Consider the following 17,743-nt stretch of genomic DNA (forward strand, 5'->3'; position numbering starts at 1 on the left):
ATTTGTAAGAATATTGAATTGTTGTTGTAGGAGGGAAGGACATGTGATTGGGAAGATTTTTGTAGTCGATATGATTTGTTATTAAAGGTTGGAAATACATTGGAACCATGGAAGTCAAGGAAACACAAGAAATTAAAGAAAAGATTAGGAAGGAGTATGATGTGCCTATTCCTGACGACGACTTGCTTTGAGGGAAAATATATCAAGATATGGTGCATGAGACTGGAGTGGAACCTGAAGGACTTTATGCAAGGGAAACTATTATTAAGTATTGGAGGCAAAATAGATCCAAGTATCCACGACCTCTAACTGAAAATGAGAAGAGAGAAAATAGGAGGAAGTTGCAGGAGGAGAGGGAGTTGGAGAAACAAAGGTTGAGGGAGGAAAGAGATCGCTTAGGTTATGTGGTTGATCCGAATGTGAAATACCCTAAGGGTTCATGGGAAGAATATTTGCAGCAAGTTAGGGCAAGAAAGAGAAGGATTGAAATGGAAGAGTTACAACAAAAAGCGGAAGAGGCACAGATGGAGATGATGAAGGCTCTTGTTGCCGATTTACCTGTTGGTAAGGTTAATGTCGATAAGAAAGGCAAGGGAGTTGTTGTTGCCGGAGATGATGATGATGATGATGAGTTACTATATGAAGGTGACTCGGACTAGATGAACGTGTTGATGTAGCTGGATCATGTTTCTCTGTAGCTGTGAAAACTATGTTCTTTTATGAGAAAACTATGTTTATGTTTATTCTGGGAACTACAATTAGTTGTCAAAAACTATTTTCATTTTCGAGAGAACTATGTCCAAACGCATCAAAGTTTCCTCTCCGAGCTAGTAGTCAGCGCTAGAGTGTGAAAGAAATAGTAGTAGCTTCGATGGGATCGATGATTTGGATGGAGGACGAGGAGGAGTGGGCGGTGGAGGAGGAGGAAGGCATAGCGCTGATAGAGCGGGTGTACTTGCAGTGTACTTGCAGTGGGCCGGAGAAGTACACTACCAAAGTGACCAATCGTTTCATTTGCCAAAGTTGAAGAAAGCTATTTGAGGCACGTGTGCATGATGGACCACAAGTGCAAGCAAATTGGGATGCTAGTTCAGCCCCATTTTTACTCTCTTCTAGATCCACCCTTTGCAGTGAGTACTTCTTGTGTCAGAAAGGCAAGAAAATGAAGGTATTTGTGATGCAATAATAGTAGAAGACGAAGTACGAATGGGGCAATACGTACCCCTAACATTTAATGCACGTGTGTGTTCTTCTTATCCATGATTGCGCACCGGTCTGATCTAATCCTATTGCAGAACACTCTGTGGGCGTCTTGTTAGTACCCTCTGCCTTGTGTTAAATGTAGTTAGAATTACCAGGCCTACTAATAAACATTATTCTCTATCCTATCCACGGGCTTGCTGCACCACCCCGCCTGGTGAAGCAGAAATGCGATGGTGGTAGGGGAGGGGGCTTGCCGCGCCAAACGAACAGAACTTTCAGTATGGTTCGCGCGGGGGGGGGGGGGGGGGGGGGGTTTAAGGTTTTTCGCGGGGGGGGGGGCTCTCCGGCCCCGGGGGCCGTGGGGGGGAAAAAAAAAATTCCCCCCCCCAAATAAAAAAATCTCTTCCAAGGTTCCCCCCCGGGGGGGGGGGCCTTTTTCTTCCCTGGGGGAGGGCCTGCGTCCAGGCGCCTGGCGCGACAGGGTGCGCTCCGCACCAAGTTAAAGAGATTCAGTAGGTTTTGCCGGGGGGTGGCCGGTCTTGCCGACCAGGCGGCCTGGCGCGGCAGGGGTGCGCTGCCGCGCCAAGTTAAACACGCTTCCAGTAGGTTTCGCCTGGGGGGTGGTGGCGGGCCTTGCCGCGCCAGGCCGCCTGGCGCGGCAGGGGTGCACTGCCACGCCAATTTTAGTAAACTTTTAGTAGGTTTCGGCCCAGGGGGGTGGGGTGTCAGGAGCGCGTTGCACAATCCGAAACGTATTTTTGTTCTGAATATTTACGAAAAAATACACGAAATACAAGTATATCATGGAGCAAACATATAACATTGTACGGACAGAAAAAAAACTAACAACCAACTTAGTGTGGCGGATCCACTTCGAATTAGCTTGATTAAACAGGGTTAAGCCGCCTAACATGCGACACTCCTGCCCTAACCAAGTTAACACGAAGTGCCGTTGGATTTCATCCGATTTAACCACTTGAACAGGATCGAGTTTAGCAACTCACACGAAGGTGAGTCGTTCTAGAGAATACAACAAGTCCACTGAGTTAGACAAATTTACCTATTTGGTTCGACCATAAAATCCAACATCAGAGTTTTACAAGATTCAAAAGAACAACAGATAAAAACACTAGCGGAAGACTTCGTCGGGGTCGGACATCCCTGGTGAGGCCAACCGGGACATCACTGGTTCCTCTCCTCGCCGTCCGAGGAAGGATCCCACTCGACCGTCCAGCCTAGCGGAAGCTGGGGCGGCCAAGCACCAGCAAGAGAGGGGTCAGAAGCAGCAACCTCACCTGAAAAACAGGAGCCACAACAAGGCTGAGCTACTAAGCTCAACAAGACTTAACCGATAGGAGTAAAAACTACTCCTCCTTCTAGACATGCAGGGCTGTTTGGCTGAGGGGTTTGTTTGCCAAAAGCGCTTAGTACCCTATTTTCAAGTTTTAGCTCCGGTTCTAGGTTCATTTACCAGTCTAGGTTGTGCAACCTATTCTAAGCATTCATAGAACCAAACAAGAGGTATAGATATATCAACAAACATGTCATCATCAGATTCCTCATTTACTCAGGGTGACATAGCGATCAAGCAATCTCAAACTGTGAGAGGCAGACGAATCGATTCGAGTTCTTTAACCATGCATGGTGAACCTAGCCTCACGACATCCGCGCACCCGGAGGTCGCTTCCTGTGTCGGCCTTCCCCATCAATCCCCTAACCCGTGTCGGGCCCATTTCCTTTGGTGCAAGGTTCCACAGACCCGGCCTCTGCCATCCTGTGACCACGCTTGCCACCACGTGCGACAACCAGCAGGGGAAACTCCGTTCCAAGAACAATGGGGCGACCGCTCACGTCTAGGTTCAATCAGGTACTAGGCTTCCTCATCCCATACTAAGTATGAGGCTAGTAATTTCAAACACTTGATCACAAACACCACCACTGTCGGGCCTTAGCAAGATTTCATAGACAGACGGGGCGACCATCCATCCACCAAAGAGTTACCAAAACCCTGCCCCGTCCATCGTCCTTATAGTTGTAACAGAAAGATAGACATCCAACTCCTACAACTCAGCGAGTGACAGGAGATCACTCGACTTTTACCGTCTCCTAGTTAAGCAAGGCAACTACTCGTTCCAACAGCTAGTGCTCAGATCATGGGGACAACTAAGTCATGCATCTAGGGTTTCACACAACTCCTATACGTAAATGCACAAGCATGATACAGAAGGCATGCGCAAGTCTGGTAAAACACTCAAGGTTTTCATGCAATCGGGGCTTGCCTTCAAGCAAAGAGGACGGAAACTGCTCGACTTCGGGGGCGACTTCGGCTTCAGCGGGCAGGAACTCAGCTACAACTTCTTCTTCTGGCGCCAGGTGAAGCTCGTAGAAGCCGTCGGCGAGGTGCAGCTCTACACGAATGCAATGCAAGAGTTAGCATAGACAGTTATTTCAACAGCAACACTGGCTCGCCTGAGCCCAGAAACTTGCGACAAAGAGCAGGAGGGTGGGGAGGTTCAAGAGAGCTGGTGAAGATCAAGAGGTAAGGGTCGGAAAGGAACTTATGATCCGATCCTTGAACTTAGAGGATGTGGGAAAACTAGGGATCCTCAGACGCAAGCGCTGAAGGGTTCCTAAGTTTTACACATACACCCTCGGGTTGAAGAAAAAGATCACAGCCAAGCCCTCGGGCGAGGCGGATAAGGGTCGGCGGAACAGATAGGGTCGGGCGAGACGGAACCGGGGTCGGGCGGATAGGAGGGGTCGGGCGAGGCGGACTGGGGTCGGCAACTCACCTTCTTCCTGAAAGGAAAGCTTGGGGTCGGGAAGAAGCAGACTTGGGCGGAGGGACTAAAGCTTTGAACAAGGGCTGAGACCGGGAAAGCTACGGCGGTGGCGGCGCTTCTTGCTGATCACAAGAGAGCTTTTACTCAGCACGGAGGAGCAAGCTGCCGGGTGACTTGGAGAAAACGTAGAGAATTTGAGAGCAGAGCTCCTCAGGAATTGGTGTGCGGCGCTAGGAGCTTGAGCAGGTAGCGAGAGAATGGCTGAAGGCAACAATGGCGGAGGGAACTCCGGCGGCTGGTGCATTCCTTTTATAGCTGCTGGAGAGAGAGAAGGGAAGCGGCGCGGGAGAGAGAGAAGGGAAGCGGCGCGAAGGCCGGGGAGTGGCAATGGAGTGCTCTGCCGGGGCGGCGATTGAGCGAAGAGGGCGGTGGTGCAGGGCTCCGGGGGTGACGCCAGCGATCATTGCGTTCTGCCGTCAGGGCGGCGTAGGAGCGGGTAGACCGGTGGTTGAGATTTGACGGAAAGCGGGCGTCGCCGTGCGGAAGATTTGATAGAAGCGACCGGTTTAACGGCGCTAGAATCGAGGGCGCACAGGTGAGAAGACAGGCAGCCGCGGGCGCGCGGGCGAGCGCGGAGCAACAGATTGTCGGGCGGCTTCTGACAGGGCGGGGAAAAGGAGCTGTCGCGGCCGCGGTCGGGGTTGGCGATGGAGGAATCATCATGTAGCGGAGACCAGATGGCGCGACTGCGGCCGAAGTGACGGAAAAGATGGGCGACATCGGGCTCTGGGGCCGGGATCTGGCGGCGTGATGATGGGCGCGGGAGGCGAGGTTCTGCAGAAAGGTTGCAGAGGGCTTCCGCTGCCATTCGGGAAGGGGGCGCGAGAACCCACTTGGTCGCTTGCCAGAGACAAAACTGAGCGGCGGGCGTCGGAGAAGACGAGCCACGCGGCAGGAAGACTCTGAAGCGGGCATGCAACTCGAGTGCGCCTGTCGCGGAGGATCTGGGAAAAAGATCTCGCGGGTCCACCGGGCGGATAGAACGGTGTTTGAGGAAGATTTAGAAGGATCCGACGGTGGGCTGTGTTGCCGGGGTCGGGAGCGGGGCGAAACGGGAAGGGGTCGGGTCTCCAGGGGTCGGAACCGGGCGGAAGGCTGAGCACTCAGGCACGGTAAACAAGACGGATGACTGGGATCCAGGGTTCCGGTTAAGATTAACTCGGGAGATTTAGGGGTCGGTCGTCACACTTAGTCTTTTACAAACGTGACATGAATAAACCTAACAACCAACTTAGTCTTTTACACACGTGACGGTTCCAAAAGTCTTGAGACATGCTAGGTTCAGTGTCGTGACCACCGCTCATCCGGAGGGCTAAAAGGATCTCTTGGGCGACGCTCCCTCCTTGGATGCGTGGGCAGCACATTGGCGCTGCCAACGTCGGTGTGGTGCCGGGAAAGACGACACCGGCATGGCAACCGGGTACGAGGTGCAGGTTCCTATGTAATAATTGGGCACAAAGCATAAAATTTGTATGACACGTCGGGAGTGAACATTAAAATCTATAATTGAATTTGGAGAAACTTGTGAATATACCTGGCTGGACTCTCCCTGCGTCTGAGTCACAGGTGGAGCATCGTGAGAAATCTCCAGTTCCTCACCATATGTAGGGTCGTCATCCTCAGACTGCTCACCTTCAGAGTCCTCGCTTTCCTGAGGGGATGCGGGTTCCTTGCCTCGTGATCTCCTGCTAGGACCTGCAGCAGTGGACGGTGTTGCAGCCCTGGGGGTAGTCGCCAATGCAGTCCGACGTGATCCCGAAGAAGTACCCTGGCCATTGCCCCTGTGGTGCACATCTGAGGACGTCATGCAGTTTCATCCTCATGGCCATTCACCTGCAGCTTTTTCGAACCCTCTGCCACATGTAAGCAGCATATATTCACGACTATGTTACTGATGGTTACAAAGGTAGTACGAGTATAAGTGGAAATTAGTTTGGGCTTCTACCTCTGCAAACTGATGAAGCAGACCATCACCTTCCCCGACGGCATGCTCCATAATCACGCCCGCCTTGTTTGAGAGCCTTGCAAGCTGCTGTCCCTGTACGCAGGAGTTTTCATTCCATGAGTGATCAATGTTACGATACTATAATTACAAACCGAAATCTTACCATGTAGTCGTGGAGAGGTGCACGCTCAGGCTGTGTCCCATAGCGTGTCACCGTGTCGTACGTGTCAGCTATGTCAGCGTCATCCTCAGACGGTGCATCCTCAATGGGCACATTAGTCCAAGATGGTTTCACTTTGGTTCTCGTCGAAGTACAGTACCATCGTATGTACTCATTGTTTGGTCGCCAGTACGGTCCACCTTCAGGATCGCATCCTTGCTTGTTCTGCCACAGGAGGAGGTACTGAGCATGCTTCAACCTCCAATCATTCTCCTTGTACCGCTTTCTGCGGTCGATACTGCATCAGAAATTAGTTAAGTATTAGTATAACATGTTAAGTGCGTTAATTGAATAGCCTCCAATAGTTATTTATTCCTGCGTACCTGTGCAGCTGCTGCGAAGTCGATAATTCCAAAGGAGGGCACGGTTGCATCCTCCCAAACTGCCGCATCACCCTATGCGGCATATGAAACTCTACCACGTAGTACAATATCAGTGGGGTCGTGCACCTCCACAACTCTCTATCTCTGTAGCACGTCGGTGAAAATACGATATGGTTAAGCTGCTCACGGTCATACGGTTTTCATTCCACCTTCAAAAATTTTCACGCAATACTTATTTCATCTATCATTATACGGAAGTTAGCTTAAAAAACTATGGTGAGTAAATTACCTGGTGCTGCGTGAGAACATCAAACTCGTTTGTGTAGGCCCTGTAGCGCCTATCCGGATTGCCACGAACGGGCCGCACATGCTTCCACACATGATAGAATGTGGGACGAGCATCGTCTCAATGCCATGGCTGAAATTGCAAGTAAGTCCAATTGGTCACATGATACAATAGTTTTTCGAATATTAAAATAGAAAAAGGAATTAGCCGTTGTGACTTACATCGACACGGAGGCGGGAAGGTCGACCCACGGGCATTCGCTCCCAAATCCAAATCTGGAGCATATAAGTGCACCCTCCAACATTGGAATCCCTCGCTGTGCGCCTGCAAGCCTCACATAGCTGTCTGTACAGCCAGGCAAGAGCCGCTGAGCCCCAACTGTAAATAGCTATGTTTTCCCAAACCTGACCTAGAATGGGGAGAACCATCCACGATACTGTGTTCCCAGCTGCATCTGGAAGGAGGAATGTACTGACAAAGTGCCATAGCCACACTCGAGCATAGCGCTGCACGACCTCGTCATTTGCTCCCGGAGGACACACATCGAAGTGCTCCCTCAACCATGCCGAGCTGACACCGGACGTCTTCTTCGAGTTGTCTCCGCCCTCTGGCTCTGGCGGCCTAATCCCAATATGCATCTCGACCATATCACGCCAATTCTCATTCTGTATAATACCTGTCACTGGCTGCCCATCCAGTGGAAGGCCGAGTATCATAGCCACATCCTGCATTGTGATGGTCATTTCTCCGAAGGGCAGGTGGAACGTGTGAGTCTCCGGATGCCACCTGTCGACCATAGCGGTCAACAGCGGTCCGTCCATTGGAGGGAGATCCCCCACGACCTGAACAACGATATCCAAAAAACCTGCTCTCTGCAGGTACTGGGCGTACCGCTCATCCCACCTAAGTGGTGACTGCACCCTAGCCCTGAGTGGTGTCAAATTCTGCAAAACATTATAAGATTATTAAAAAATGAGAAGTCAATCCAATTGTGAATAATGGGCTACTAAAGTGGCAAGTAACACAAATATGATACAAATGACATTTGGAGTATGAAATTGTTTACACTGTACACAAGCGAATAGTAACGATAGGCACATCCTCAATTTATAAGAACATTTCATACGAAAATCTTGCAATTCTCATCCTAAGGTAGGCATTAATCAGCAAAAATTAGCAACCATTGTTATACCTCATTTAGGTCCACGAGGTGGTGGGCACGGTGCTGCAAGTCGTAAGCAGCCTCAATAAGAGGGTACACCGGGGCCGCCATCCTAAAGAAACAACAAAAATGATCGTTAGTAAAAAGCTTCATTATATGATAAGTACGGTAACTATGATAATGTACTACTATAAAAAAGATAAAATAATAGCCATGCAAAATACAATCAACGCGCATACCCAATTGTTCGAAGTACGCGGCCTATTACTGCTCGCTCTAGATTTAGTGCCTTTAGATTTTCTACTGCGGCACGTGCAATTCCTAATGATCTTGTGGCACTTGGGAGCAACGATTTCTGACTTGTCAATATCAAAATCACCAGTATCATAATCTGCAGAAAGCCTCCCTTCCGACACGTCCATGTCGCCTGTGAAACGCTTCTTCTGCCTCCTTTCCTAATTTATTTCTCATTAAACTGGGGTTAGGCACGTACCCTGCCCCTTCATATGCCGGCCATTGTGACGGATCTAGGTAAGGTTGAAAGCTTGATTCCCATATTTTGATGGTGTGCTCCCTAGAGTACAACGGTGACATGTACAAGGGGCTTTCATAGTTAAGACCTCTTGCCTTGCAAGCTGTAATGAAGTGTGAACATGGAAGGTGCAACAATTGAGGAACATTGCAGGTGCACGAAACTTCGTTCAGATCCACTCTGTAGTGTCGGCCTCCATAACTCTCACCCCCAATGTTAGTCGTACCGTAACTTCTTATAGAATACACCATCCTTTCTGGCCCGTACGGTTCTGCTAAGTGGTGCACGGATCTAAGCTCAGCCTTTGATAAATAATTATCTGCAACTTGCCCAATTCTATAGCCTTGATCTAACATTTCACGTGCCTTTCGCCATCGGTTCACAAAGTAGGTGTTGCATTTTTCGAATGTGTATTCAATAATTCCAGCGACGGGCCTACTTCGGATGCCTTTGAAAACTCCGTTGAGTGATTCCGAGTAGTTCGTGGTCATAATACCCCAACGCATCCCTCCCTCATCGAAAGCCTGCGCCCATTTATCCTTGTCCTCCATTTCACCCTTCAACCATTCTTTTGCGTCGTCGTTCAAGTCCTTCACTAGATCTTCTAACTTCTCACAAAATTCTCTCTCTGTATGAACCTTGCATAATAATTTCAATTTTCCAATCACACGATTGCTCTTCTGCCGACGCGACATGTTGGCAGCAAAGTGCCTCGTGCACCACCTATGCACAAGCGGTGAAAAACCATCAATGTGGTCCTTCGCACAATTTAGGAGCCCATGATGCCTATCTGATATCATACACACTATCCGTGAAGGTCCAAGAACATGTAGCCGAACAAGTTTCATAAACCATGACCAACTCTCATTATTCTCACTCTCGACCAAGGCAAAAGCAAGAGGCACAAGCAATTGTTCTGGATCTACAGCAACTGCCATCATTAATGTACCATTGTACTTGCCAGTCAAGAATGTACCGTCCACAAGTATCACAGGACGGCAATGTTGAAATGCCTCACTACATTGAGGGAAGCACCAAAATACCCTTTGCAGTATATGCTTCAAAACTCCATTGTCAGGAAGCATCATGCCACATGAGTCGATGCACCATTTAACTCCGGGATTGTAGTAGGTTATAGCTGAGAGTACCCTAGGAACCATGCCGTACGACTCCTTCCAGTCGCCCCAAAGCAGGGCAACAGCATGTTGCTTCGCCCGCCAAGCCTTCGAATACTTCACACAGTACCCACTAAAGATGAAGATGGACTCCACGAGTGATGGCACCGATGTCTCGCTATCTTTACGGATAATTTCTAGGATACGCCATCCAAGGTACTTTGCTGTGCATTGTACATGCTCTCGCTTCGGCTGTGATGACCGACAAGTATGCGGTTGCACAACATTTGAAATTCTCCATTGTCCGGTGCTTGATATTAGCCGAGACCATACACGCCAATGGCATCCTTGCTTGCACATCACATTGTATCTTAAGTTCTTGTCAGAGTGAACTACGCTAAAAGGTCTATGTAACCTCACCGCGTAGTCAGCCAAGAAAAACTTCAGCTCCTCAAGACTATTGAACTTCATCCCCTTCTTAATCACTGGACTCTCACCAATGGACGTCCCTTCGGCATTCACCATACTAGATTCACATATTGCTTTGTGAACCATACTTATGTCCTTATCATTGGGAACGGATGACAGTTCGACATCACGTTCTTTTAACAACCGCAACTCATACTGGGTGTAAGAAAAACAATCGTCCATACGACGAATGCCTTCTACATCATGCACGGTTGCGGTGTCAAATTGCGGTCCATCCTCTTCATTTTCTACCCCGACGTTCTCATATTCATGCCCACCACTCTCAAATAGTGATTCCTCCTCTACCTGCACACCTACTACCCCATCTTCCTCCAATTCACAATCTTCGGAACCCATAGAGACATTATCAACTTCTATATTTGCTTCATCCCTCTCAAAAATGTTATTGGGAAAATCATCATTGGCAATAGCCCAAGTCAAAATCATGTTCTGTTTCACCTAACACGTGATGCAACATTTCTGACTCCTGGGTACCATTATGGTTCACTACCGCCACTTCCTCCCTCATGACAACATTTGGACCAGGCATACGAACAATTTCGACTATAACCTCCAAACATGCAACATTAGCTTCATGCACAACATCCTTATAGTGCTTCCAATTCGCATCGGATGCTAACTTCATGAGAACATAATGAGCTCTAGCTTTCCCACAATCAAAACGACCTCTCAAACTGATCTCATCCACTCTACATCCATATTTCCTCGTTACACGGTCAACTAAATCACTAAAACTTGGAGGACCATCGAAGAATTCAATTGACTCATTCATATTCTCTAACTCCCCATTTTGTTTCACAACACCACCATCAAAAAATCGAACTAAACGATCCATCTACAAAATACAAACATTTCACCATGTCATATACACTACACATTGCACATATTCGACATATCAACTACACACATTACATATATTGGACAAATTGCAAACAAAAAATACACATATACATTGCACTATACGATTCAATGAATATATACCTAAATCAACAAGTTCTACACGTCAATATCGCGGACAGAGACTCAATTGCGTATGAACTACGTATCATCTAACACAAAACACCATTGCATTTCATTCAAAATTCAAATCACTAACCTAACCCTAAGTCACCTAAACATCCTTCGATCTACCAAATGCAATGGTAAAACACGAGAATAAGTAGGGGAATACCTTCCACACAAAGCAGGGATCGATTTCCACTACTTTCCCCCACCGAAAACACCGGATTTTGGGTGGGGCGGCGGGGGGCAGCGCAAGGAGCTCGGTCTCGGGTGTCTGGAGGAGGAAGAAAGGAGGGAGGGAGGAGGAAGGGAGCCGGCGCGCAGATTTAGTGCTGGCCCTGCCGCGCCAAGCGGGCTGGCGCGTCAACGCTGCCATGCCAGGCGGGCTGGCGCGGTGAACGCCCGCCCACGTCATCGCCCACCTGGCGCCGCGACTCACCGCGCCAGCGTGGCAGGGGCCACCGCGCCAGTGCATGCGGCGCGACAGCGTGTTACTGCCGCGCCAGGTGGTCTGGCACGGCCAAAAGGGTTACACCACGCAAATAAAGCCCGGGTGAGGTTATTTTTAAAAATAAATAAAAAAAAGGGTTCAAAATAAAAAAATGTTCGCGACGCGCGCAGCGTGGTGAGCGGCGAGCGTGAGGTATGCCTGCGCGGAGCTGGGGTGAGCGTGCTGGCGCAGCGGGAGGCCCCAACGATGAGCGTGCCGGCGCAGCGGGGTCAGCGGTAAGCGGTGCACATCTAGCAAAAAAGGCCGCGAGCAGCGAGCTACGACGAAGAGCCCTTGATGGGGAGCAGAGCAGCAAGTATAAGCAAATAGAAAAATTCTACCGCCTCGCGTCAAATCTCGTTGTTCGTCGACATCCTCATTGTACTACTCATCTCCTTCTGTCATTGACGAATCTCTCCGCGTGCGTTCAAGCCTGCGAGGCTTTCTCCGTTTCTTTTTCTACTTAGGGTCCTTTAGTAGGGTTTATTGGACAGCTTCTCGGGTGGCTTCTGGAGAGGCTGTACCAAACACCCTTCCAAAAAATGGCTTCTCTCGTGAAGCACCCGTGAAGCCATTCTTCAATTTGTACTAGCGAGGAGAAGCCGAAAAAATCAGCTCCCTGCGGCTTCCTCTCCGTCCACGCCCCACTCGGTATGAAATTGCCCCTGGACTTCGCTGAAATTACAGCCCGGATGCCACCGCCCCATTCTCATCCACACACCAAACCGCACGGTCTCTCCCCCTAATCGCTCGATTCCTCACGATCTCTCCCTCTCCTCACGGTCGGTGGTGGCGGCGCCAAAATGGAGGATGGGGCGGCGGCACCGACCGGAAGAGGACCCTTGGTGACTGAAAGGGGCGGATCCAGTGGTGGTCTGCAAGATGCGGCCAGCGGAGGCAGTGGTGGCGTCCTATCCCGTTCTCATGGCACGGAGGCCCGTCGACGGGTCCCTTGGGTGCACTGCTGGCCGCCACCGGAGTTCCCCTAGGAGGGTGCACGAGCGCATGGCCTGACGTCTCCGGCGTGGGCGCATCAGCGCCCGCCAGCCTCCGGCGGCATGGCCCCAGCAGCGGCGGGCCTGGCCTCTGGCGCATGGCCCAGCATCGCCATGGCCGCAGGCACAAGCATGCTCCCAAGGATGGCCAGAGTGGTGGGCTGGAGGCTCTAGGGCCGGAACTGCCGATCCTAGCACTTTCGGCATCGTCAGTGGATCTCCGGCGCTGGCCATCAACGAGACAGCTTCATAGGAGGTTGGAGGCAACGAACAGGGTGACGAGCGGCTGCTGGTTTGGGCCAGCTCTGGTCCGGTTCAGGGCTCCTCAACTCGCCAGCAAGGTGGCCGTGTACCTAGGCTGCCACCGGCGGCTAGGACAGCTCCTGCTCCTGCATATGTGGACGTTGACCTCACCGTTCCAAGGTAAGAACATATGATCCAAGGAAAGTGATTTCTTAGTGGGTAGCACTATGGATTGGATTTGTTTCATTGGTAGACACAACAATCATCTGAATGGATCATCTAATATGCTTGTTTGAGCTTTGTAGATGTTCTGGATCATGATCATGATATTCTTAAATCCCAACTTGTTTGAGCTATTAACTTATCTAGAGTGTTGTCGGTTTGATTAGCCAAAAAATCATTTTGAGGGACAAGTCTTGTTTGAGCTATTAATACAATGTGGAAATTTGGCATTTTGGGCGTTGATTGTCTTGACAGTGAAATTCACTGCCCTATACATTGATAAGCTCTGATTTTTTTCGACGCTACTAGCGCTCGGACGTCCATTCCAGGCGCAAAAATCGGACGCACTCTCCACCGTCGGATTAAAGACGTGTTAGCCGTCAGATGAAACCCAAGGAGGGCAACCAGTCAAGTCCGCACCAAACACAAGGAGCGCACCCTGGCGTCAACTTCTTCACACGGGTCGGGATAGGAGCGAGCTCCCAGCTTCGCGCCGCCGCCCAGATCCGCCGGCGCCGAGTGAAGATGGCGCATATCCTTCAAAAAATAGAACCCCCCTCCAAATCAACCACATGGCAGCCACCCACCCCCAATTGTTGCTCGAAACCCCTTAGATCTACAGATAATTGACCTCAACACCCTACCAGGTATGCCGACCATCCACCCCCCTAAATGTTGCATTGAATTCTTCGAACAAGCGTGATAATTCACTTTAGCACCTGCCCCCAGGTCTTTCGAGCAGCGTCCATGGGGGATTGGCATCCGAATCGAGTCTCCAAAAATGGCAGGTATGATTTTCAAAGTTGCAACCTCATTCGTTTGAAACACTAGATGTGACAAAATTTTATACAGTTTTGCAACATCTAATGATAGCATGTGGCACATTGAAAAACAGTTATTGTAACATCTCAAAATGCTCATGGGTTAACTGAATGTTACATATAAGTGTTGCAAGATCTAATGATAGCATGTGCCACATTGAAAATCAGTTATTGAAACATCAAAAAATGTATGTGCTAACTGAAAGTTACATCTTACTTCCATTTACAGTTTTTGCAACATCTCAACATTGATTTCGCTAGTAACACTAACTGCAACATTGATAAGTAGGGGGATGGAGCATTGGTTCCTGTTGCGAGCATATCAACACTCTCAAGTGAATATGTTTAAGTACAAGTTGGTGCAAATAAAGAGGTCTACCATGAGAATGAAGATGTCGTATGCTCACAGCCTATTGTGCCGAAAGTTGGGATGGAATTTGAGACGATACAGGAAGCAAGGCGGGTTTCCAATGAGTATGCCATGAAGTCGGGTTTCAGCATAAGAGTGGCTTCTTCACGAAATAGCAACATCACAAAGGAGCTGATCAGAAAGGAGTGGGAGTGTTCTCATGCTAGGAAGCTAGCTCTTGATGGGGAAGATGATGGAGAGGAAAACACATCAGTGAGCACATTAACAAATGACACTGCAACACTAGTGGGATAAAAAAAAGAGCAGCAACAACTATGCTTACCACGGCAACAAGGAAGCGCAACACTATCAAAAAGTTGGACTGCAAAGCTCATATGGCGGTTGGCTTGAGAAATGGGAGGTGGAGAGTGATTGTAATGCAACCTGACCATACTCATCCCATGGTGAAGGAGATTGGGGTTAGGAAACACTTGAGGTCCCACCGAAGCATCTCGTGGGCTGATTATGAGCTACGGAAAACTCTACACCATAGAAATATTAGCACAACACAGATCATGGGGGTGCTTGCTGATTTCCATGGGGGGCTTGGCAACCTTACTTTCAGCAGCAAGGATGTTTCAAACATGAGGACACACTTGAGAGGAGGTCTCACCTACAGGGATATGGATGCAACATTAGAGTATTTTCAAAAGCAACAAGTTGAAAGTCCTTCCTTCTATTATGCAACGATGATTGATGATAATAATGTTGTTAGAGGATTGTTTTGGGTAGATGGGAGGACTAGAGAGCTGTACAAGAGTTTTGGAGATTGCATTTTCTTTGACACAACATATTGCACCAACAGATACGACATGCCATTTGCACCAATTGTTGGGATAAATAACCATTTGCATAGCATACTACTTGGATTTGCAATGTTGCCAGATGAGACAACGGAAACATTTGTTTGGGTGCTAGAAAGGTTGAAGGGAGCGATGGGTGGGCATGAACCAACCAACATAATGACAGACCGGGATAAAGCAATGAAAGCAGCAGTAGCAATAGTGTTCCCTAATGCAACACACAGATGTTGCAAGTGGCATGTCCTGAGCAAGGTTAATGATAAGCTTGCTTGGCTTATTAGTGAGGAAGAAGACTTTGCAAAGGAGTTTGACTACTGTGTGAACAGGACTGAAACACCAGAAGAATTCGAGATGTTGTGGGCAAGCATAGAGGACAAATACCACTTGCAGGAAAATGAATTCTTTCAAAGTATGTCTGGTACAAGGAGGATGTGGGCGCCTGCGTACTTCAGAAATGACTTCTTCCCCTTCAAAGGCACAACAGGAAGATCAGAAAGCATGAATTCATTGTTCAAGAAAGTTGTTCACCCTTAGGACTCAATGTTGCAATTTATAACACAATATGATTACATCATGGACACTAAGGCAGAAAGAGAAAATAAGGAGCGTTGCAAGGGGGAGATTTCAGATCCACCACTATGGGGAAGGTATGCTTTTGAGAAGCAAGCTGCTGCATTCTACACTGGTGAAGTCTTTGGTAAATTTCAAGAGTTGTTGCGTGATTCTACAAGATACAAGGTAGGGGCTGTTGAAAGTGATGACCAGGGTTGGTCCATTCAAATTGTGCACCCAAATTCAACTAGAGTCCGCATGGTCACCATTGATAAAGATGCAATGTCATATACATGCTCCTGCAACATGTTTGACTGTGATGGTCTCTTGTGCCCTCACATACTAAAAGTATTCACAAACAGGGATGTCGAAAAAATTTCAAAGAAGTATCTACTTAGAAGATGGTCAAAGGAAGTGACTATAATGATACCGGAACGCCTCTCGGGTACAGAACCAGCATTCGGTGTCCCAACCACAAACAAGCTAAGGTACAATGCATCGTGCAGAAAAATGACGTCACTAGCAGCTGAAGCTTGTTTGGGTCCTGAAAAGTATATTGTAGCTTCGGCTGGGATAGATACATTGGTACTAGCAGTCAGGACAGTAAGGGGGTCACAAGAAATGCAACAAGATGAAGCATCCAATGTTGCAACAGGTCAACAGTCCAAAACTCCTACTGTCATGGTAAAGAATCCGACAAGAATAAAAAGTAAAGGGAGACAAAAGGAGAAGGTGGAAAGGTTCAAGTCAATAGTGGCACAAGCTAAGGAAAAAGCAATGAAAAAGAAGGCAAAAGGAAAGAAGACGGCCCAAAAAATTCCACCATGCTCATATTGCTTTGAAGATGGTCATAGTGTACAGACTTGCACGTACATGGCCAAGGTGGAGGAACTTGCAAAGGATCTCAAAGAAACGGAGCTGAAGCTCTGAATTTTAATTATTCTTTAATTAAAATGAGCTGAAACATGTATTAGAAAGTACTGCAATATTTCATTTTATGAACTGCAACATTATATCTCATTTATACTAAATTTTTTTTGTTGATGCTGTTGTTATGCCCATGTATGAGATTGAGCCTTTTGGTATTGGTATAAGACCATGAGCTGGAGATGAATTAAACTGCATGTTGCGTGGCATGAAAAAAAAGATGTGATGTATCATTGTGACGGTTGATGTTGCAAGTTCAGTAGTTTGGTGTTTCAAATGTTGTGAACACTTGTTGCAAAATAGAAATGGCGCGACAACATTATTGCAACATGGTTCAGTAGAGTTTGCAACATTAAAATTATAGTACAGCAACATTGATAAAAAAAATATTGTACTACAACATTTGAAGATATAAAACAAGGAAGAAGGCATGAAAAAAAAGATTCATAGTATATGTTGTAAAAGTAAGTTAATGATGTTTCATCAGTTATCCATGCATGTTGCAAACAAAGAAAATAAAAGCCAACATTTCTGCAACATAGTAAACCAGAATTCACAACATATAAAGTGCACTACGACAACATATAAAAAAATAAGCTATGGTACAATAATTGTTGACCACATTTGCACAAAGAAATTGATTTAATAAACTGATATATGAAGTCAAAGGATTGCAACACTTGAATACACTGTTTGAGACAAGGACATACAAATATCTCAACATTGTACCCCACAATCATGAATACTCCATACATCCACATTTCTAAGATAATTGTTACAGTGTCAATCATATAAAACTGCTAGCTATATACAGAGACCTAAACTCCTATATTGCACAACGAAACATGATGTCACTACTTCTGGTTGCAATACTTTTCAACAAACTTGCTTGTCAGGATATCATTTCTTGGAGAAAGTAGGAGAATCCCTGCAGCCAATTTCCTATAGTTTGCAATCATGTGCTAAAAAAGGGAAAAAGAAAAAAGAATTAGGTACCTTAAATTGCAGAAGTAACATCATGCATTTGGGTAAAAGAATTAAGTAGCCACATTGCAAAAAGACATACTGGCTCAAATGTGGTGTCCATCTTCTTCCCATTCCAAGACTCCATATATAGCGTTGTGTATAACCTGCAATCGTGCCTAAAAACAAAAAGAATTG

At 47.6% G+C, this 17,743-nt stretch overlaps 1 protein-coding gene across 1 annotated transcript; it reads left to right on the forward strand.

Moving 5' to 3' along the window:
* The first annotated feature begins 14,815 nt into the window (after positions 1-14,815).
* LOC105914150 (protein FAR1-RELATED SEQUENCE 5-like) lies at positions 14,816-15,637 on the forward strand. The gene has a single exon (XM_012845050.1). It carries the CDS (start codon positions 14,816-14,818, stop codon positions 15,635-15,637), a length of 822 nt encoding a protein of 273 aa, XP_012700504.1.
* Positions 15,638-17,743: the final 2,106 nt, after the last annotated feature.

This window comes from Setaria italica, chromosome I (assembly GCF_000263155.2).
Source record: "Setaria italica strain Yugu1 chromosome I, Setaria_italica_v2.0, whole genome shotgun sequence".
Lineage (NCBI taxonomy): Eukaryota > Viridiplantae > Streptophyta > Magnoliopsida > Poales > Poaceae > Setaria > Setaria italica.

Bases quoted from the DNA above. Each gene is read 5' to 3' on its own strand.
- LOC105914150 (XM_012845050.1), top strand. From the start codon at position 14,816: ATGGGGGTGCTTGCTGATTTCCATGGGGGGCTTGGCAACCTTACTTTC.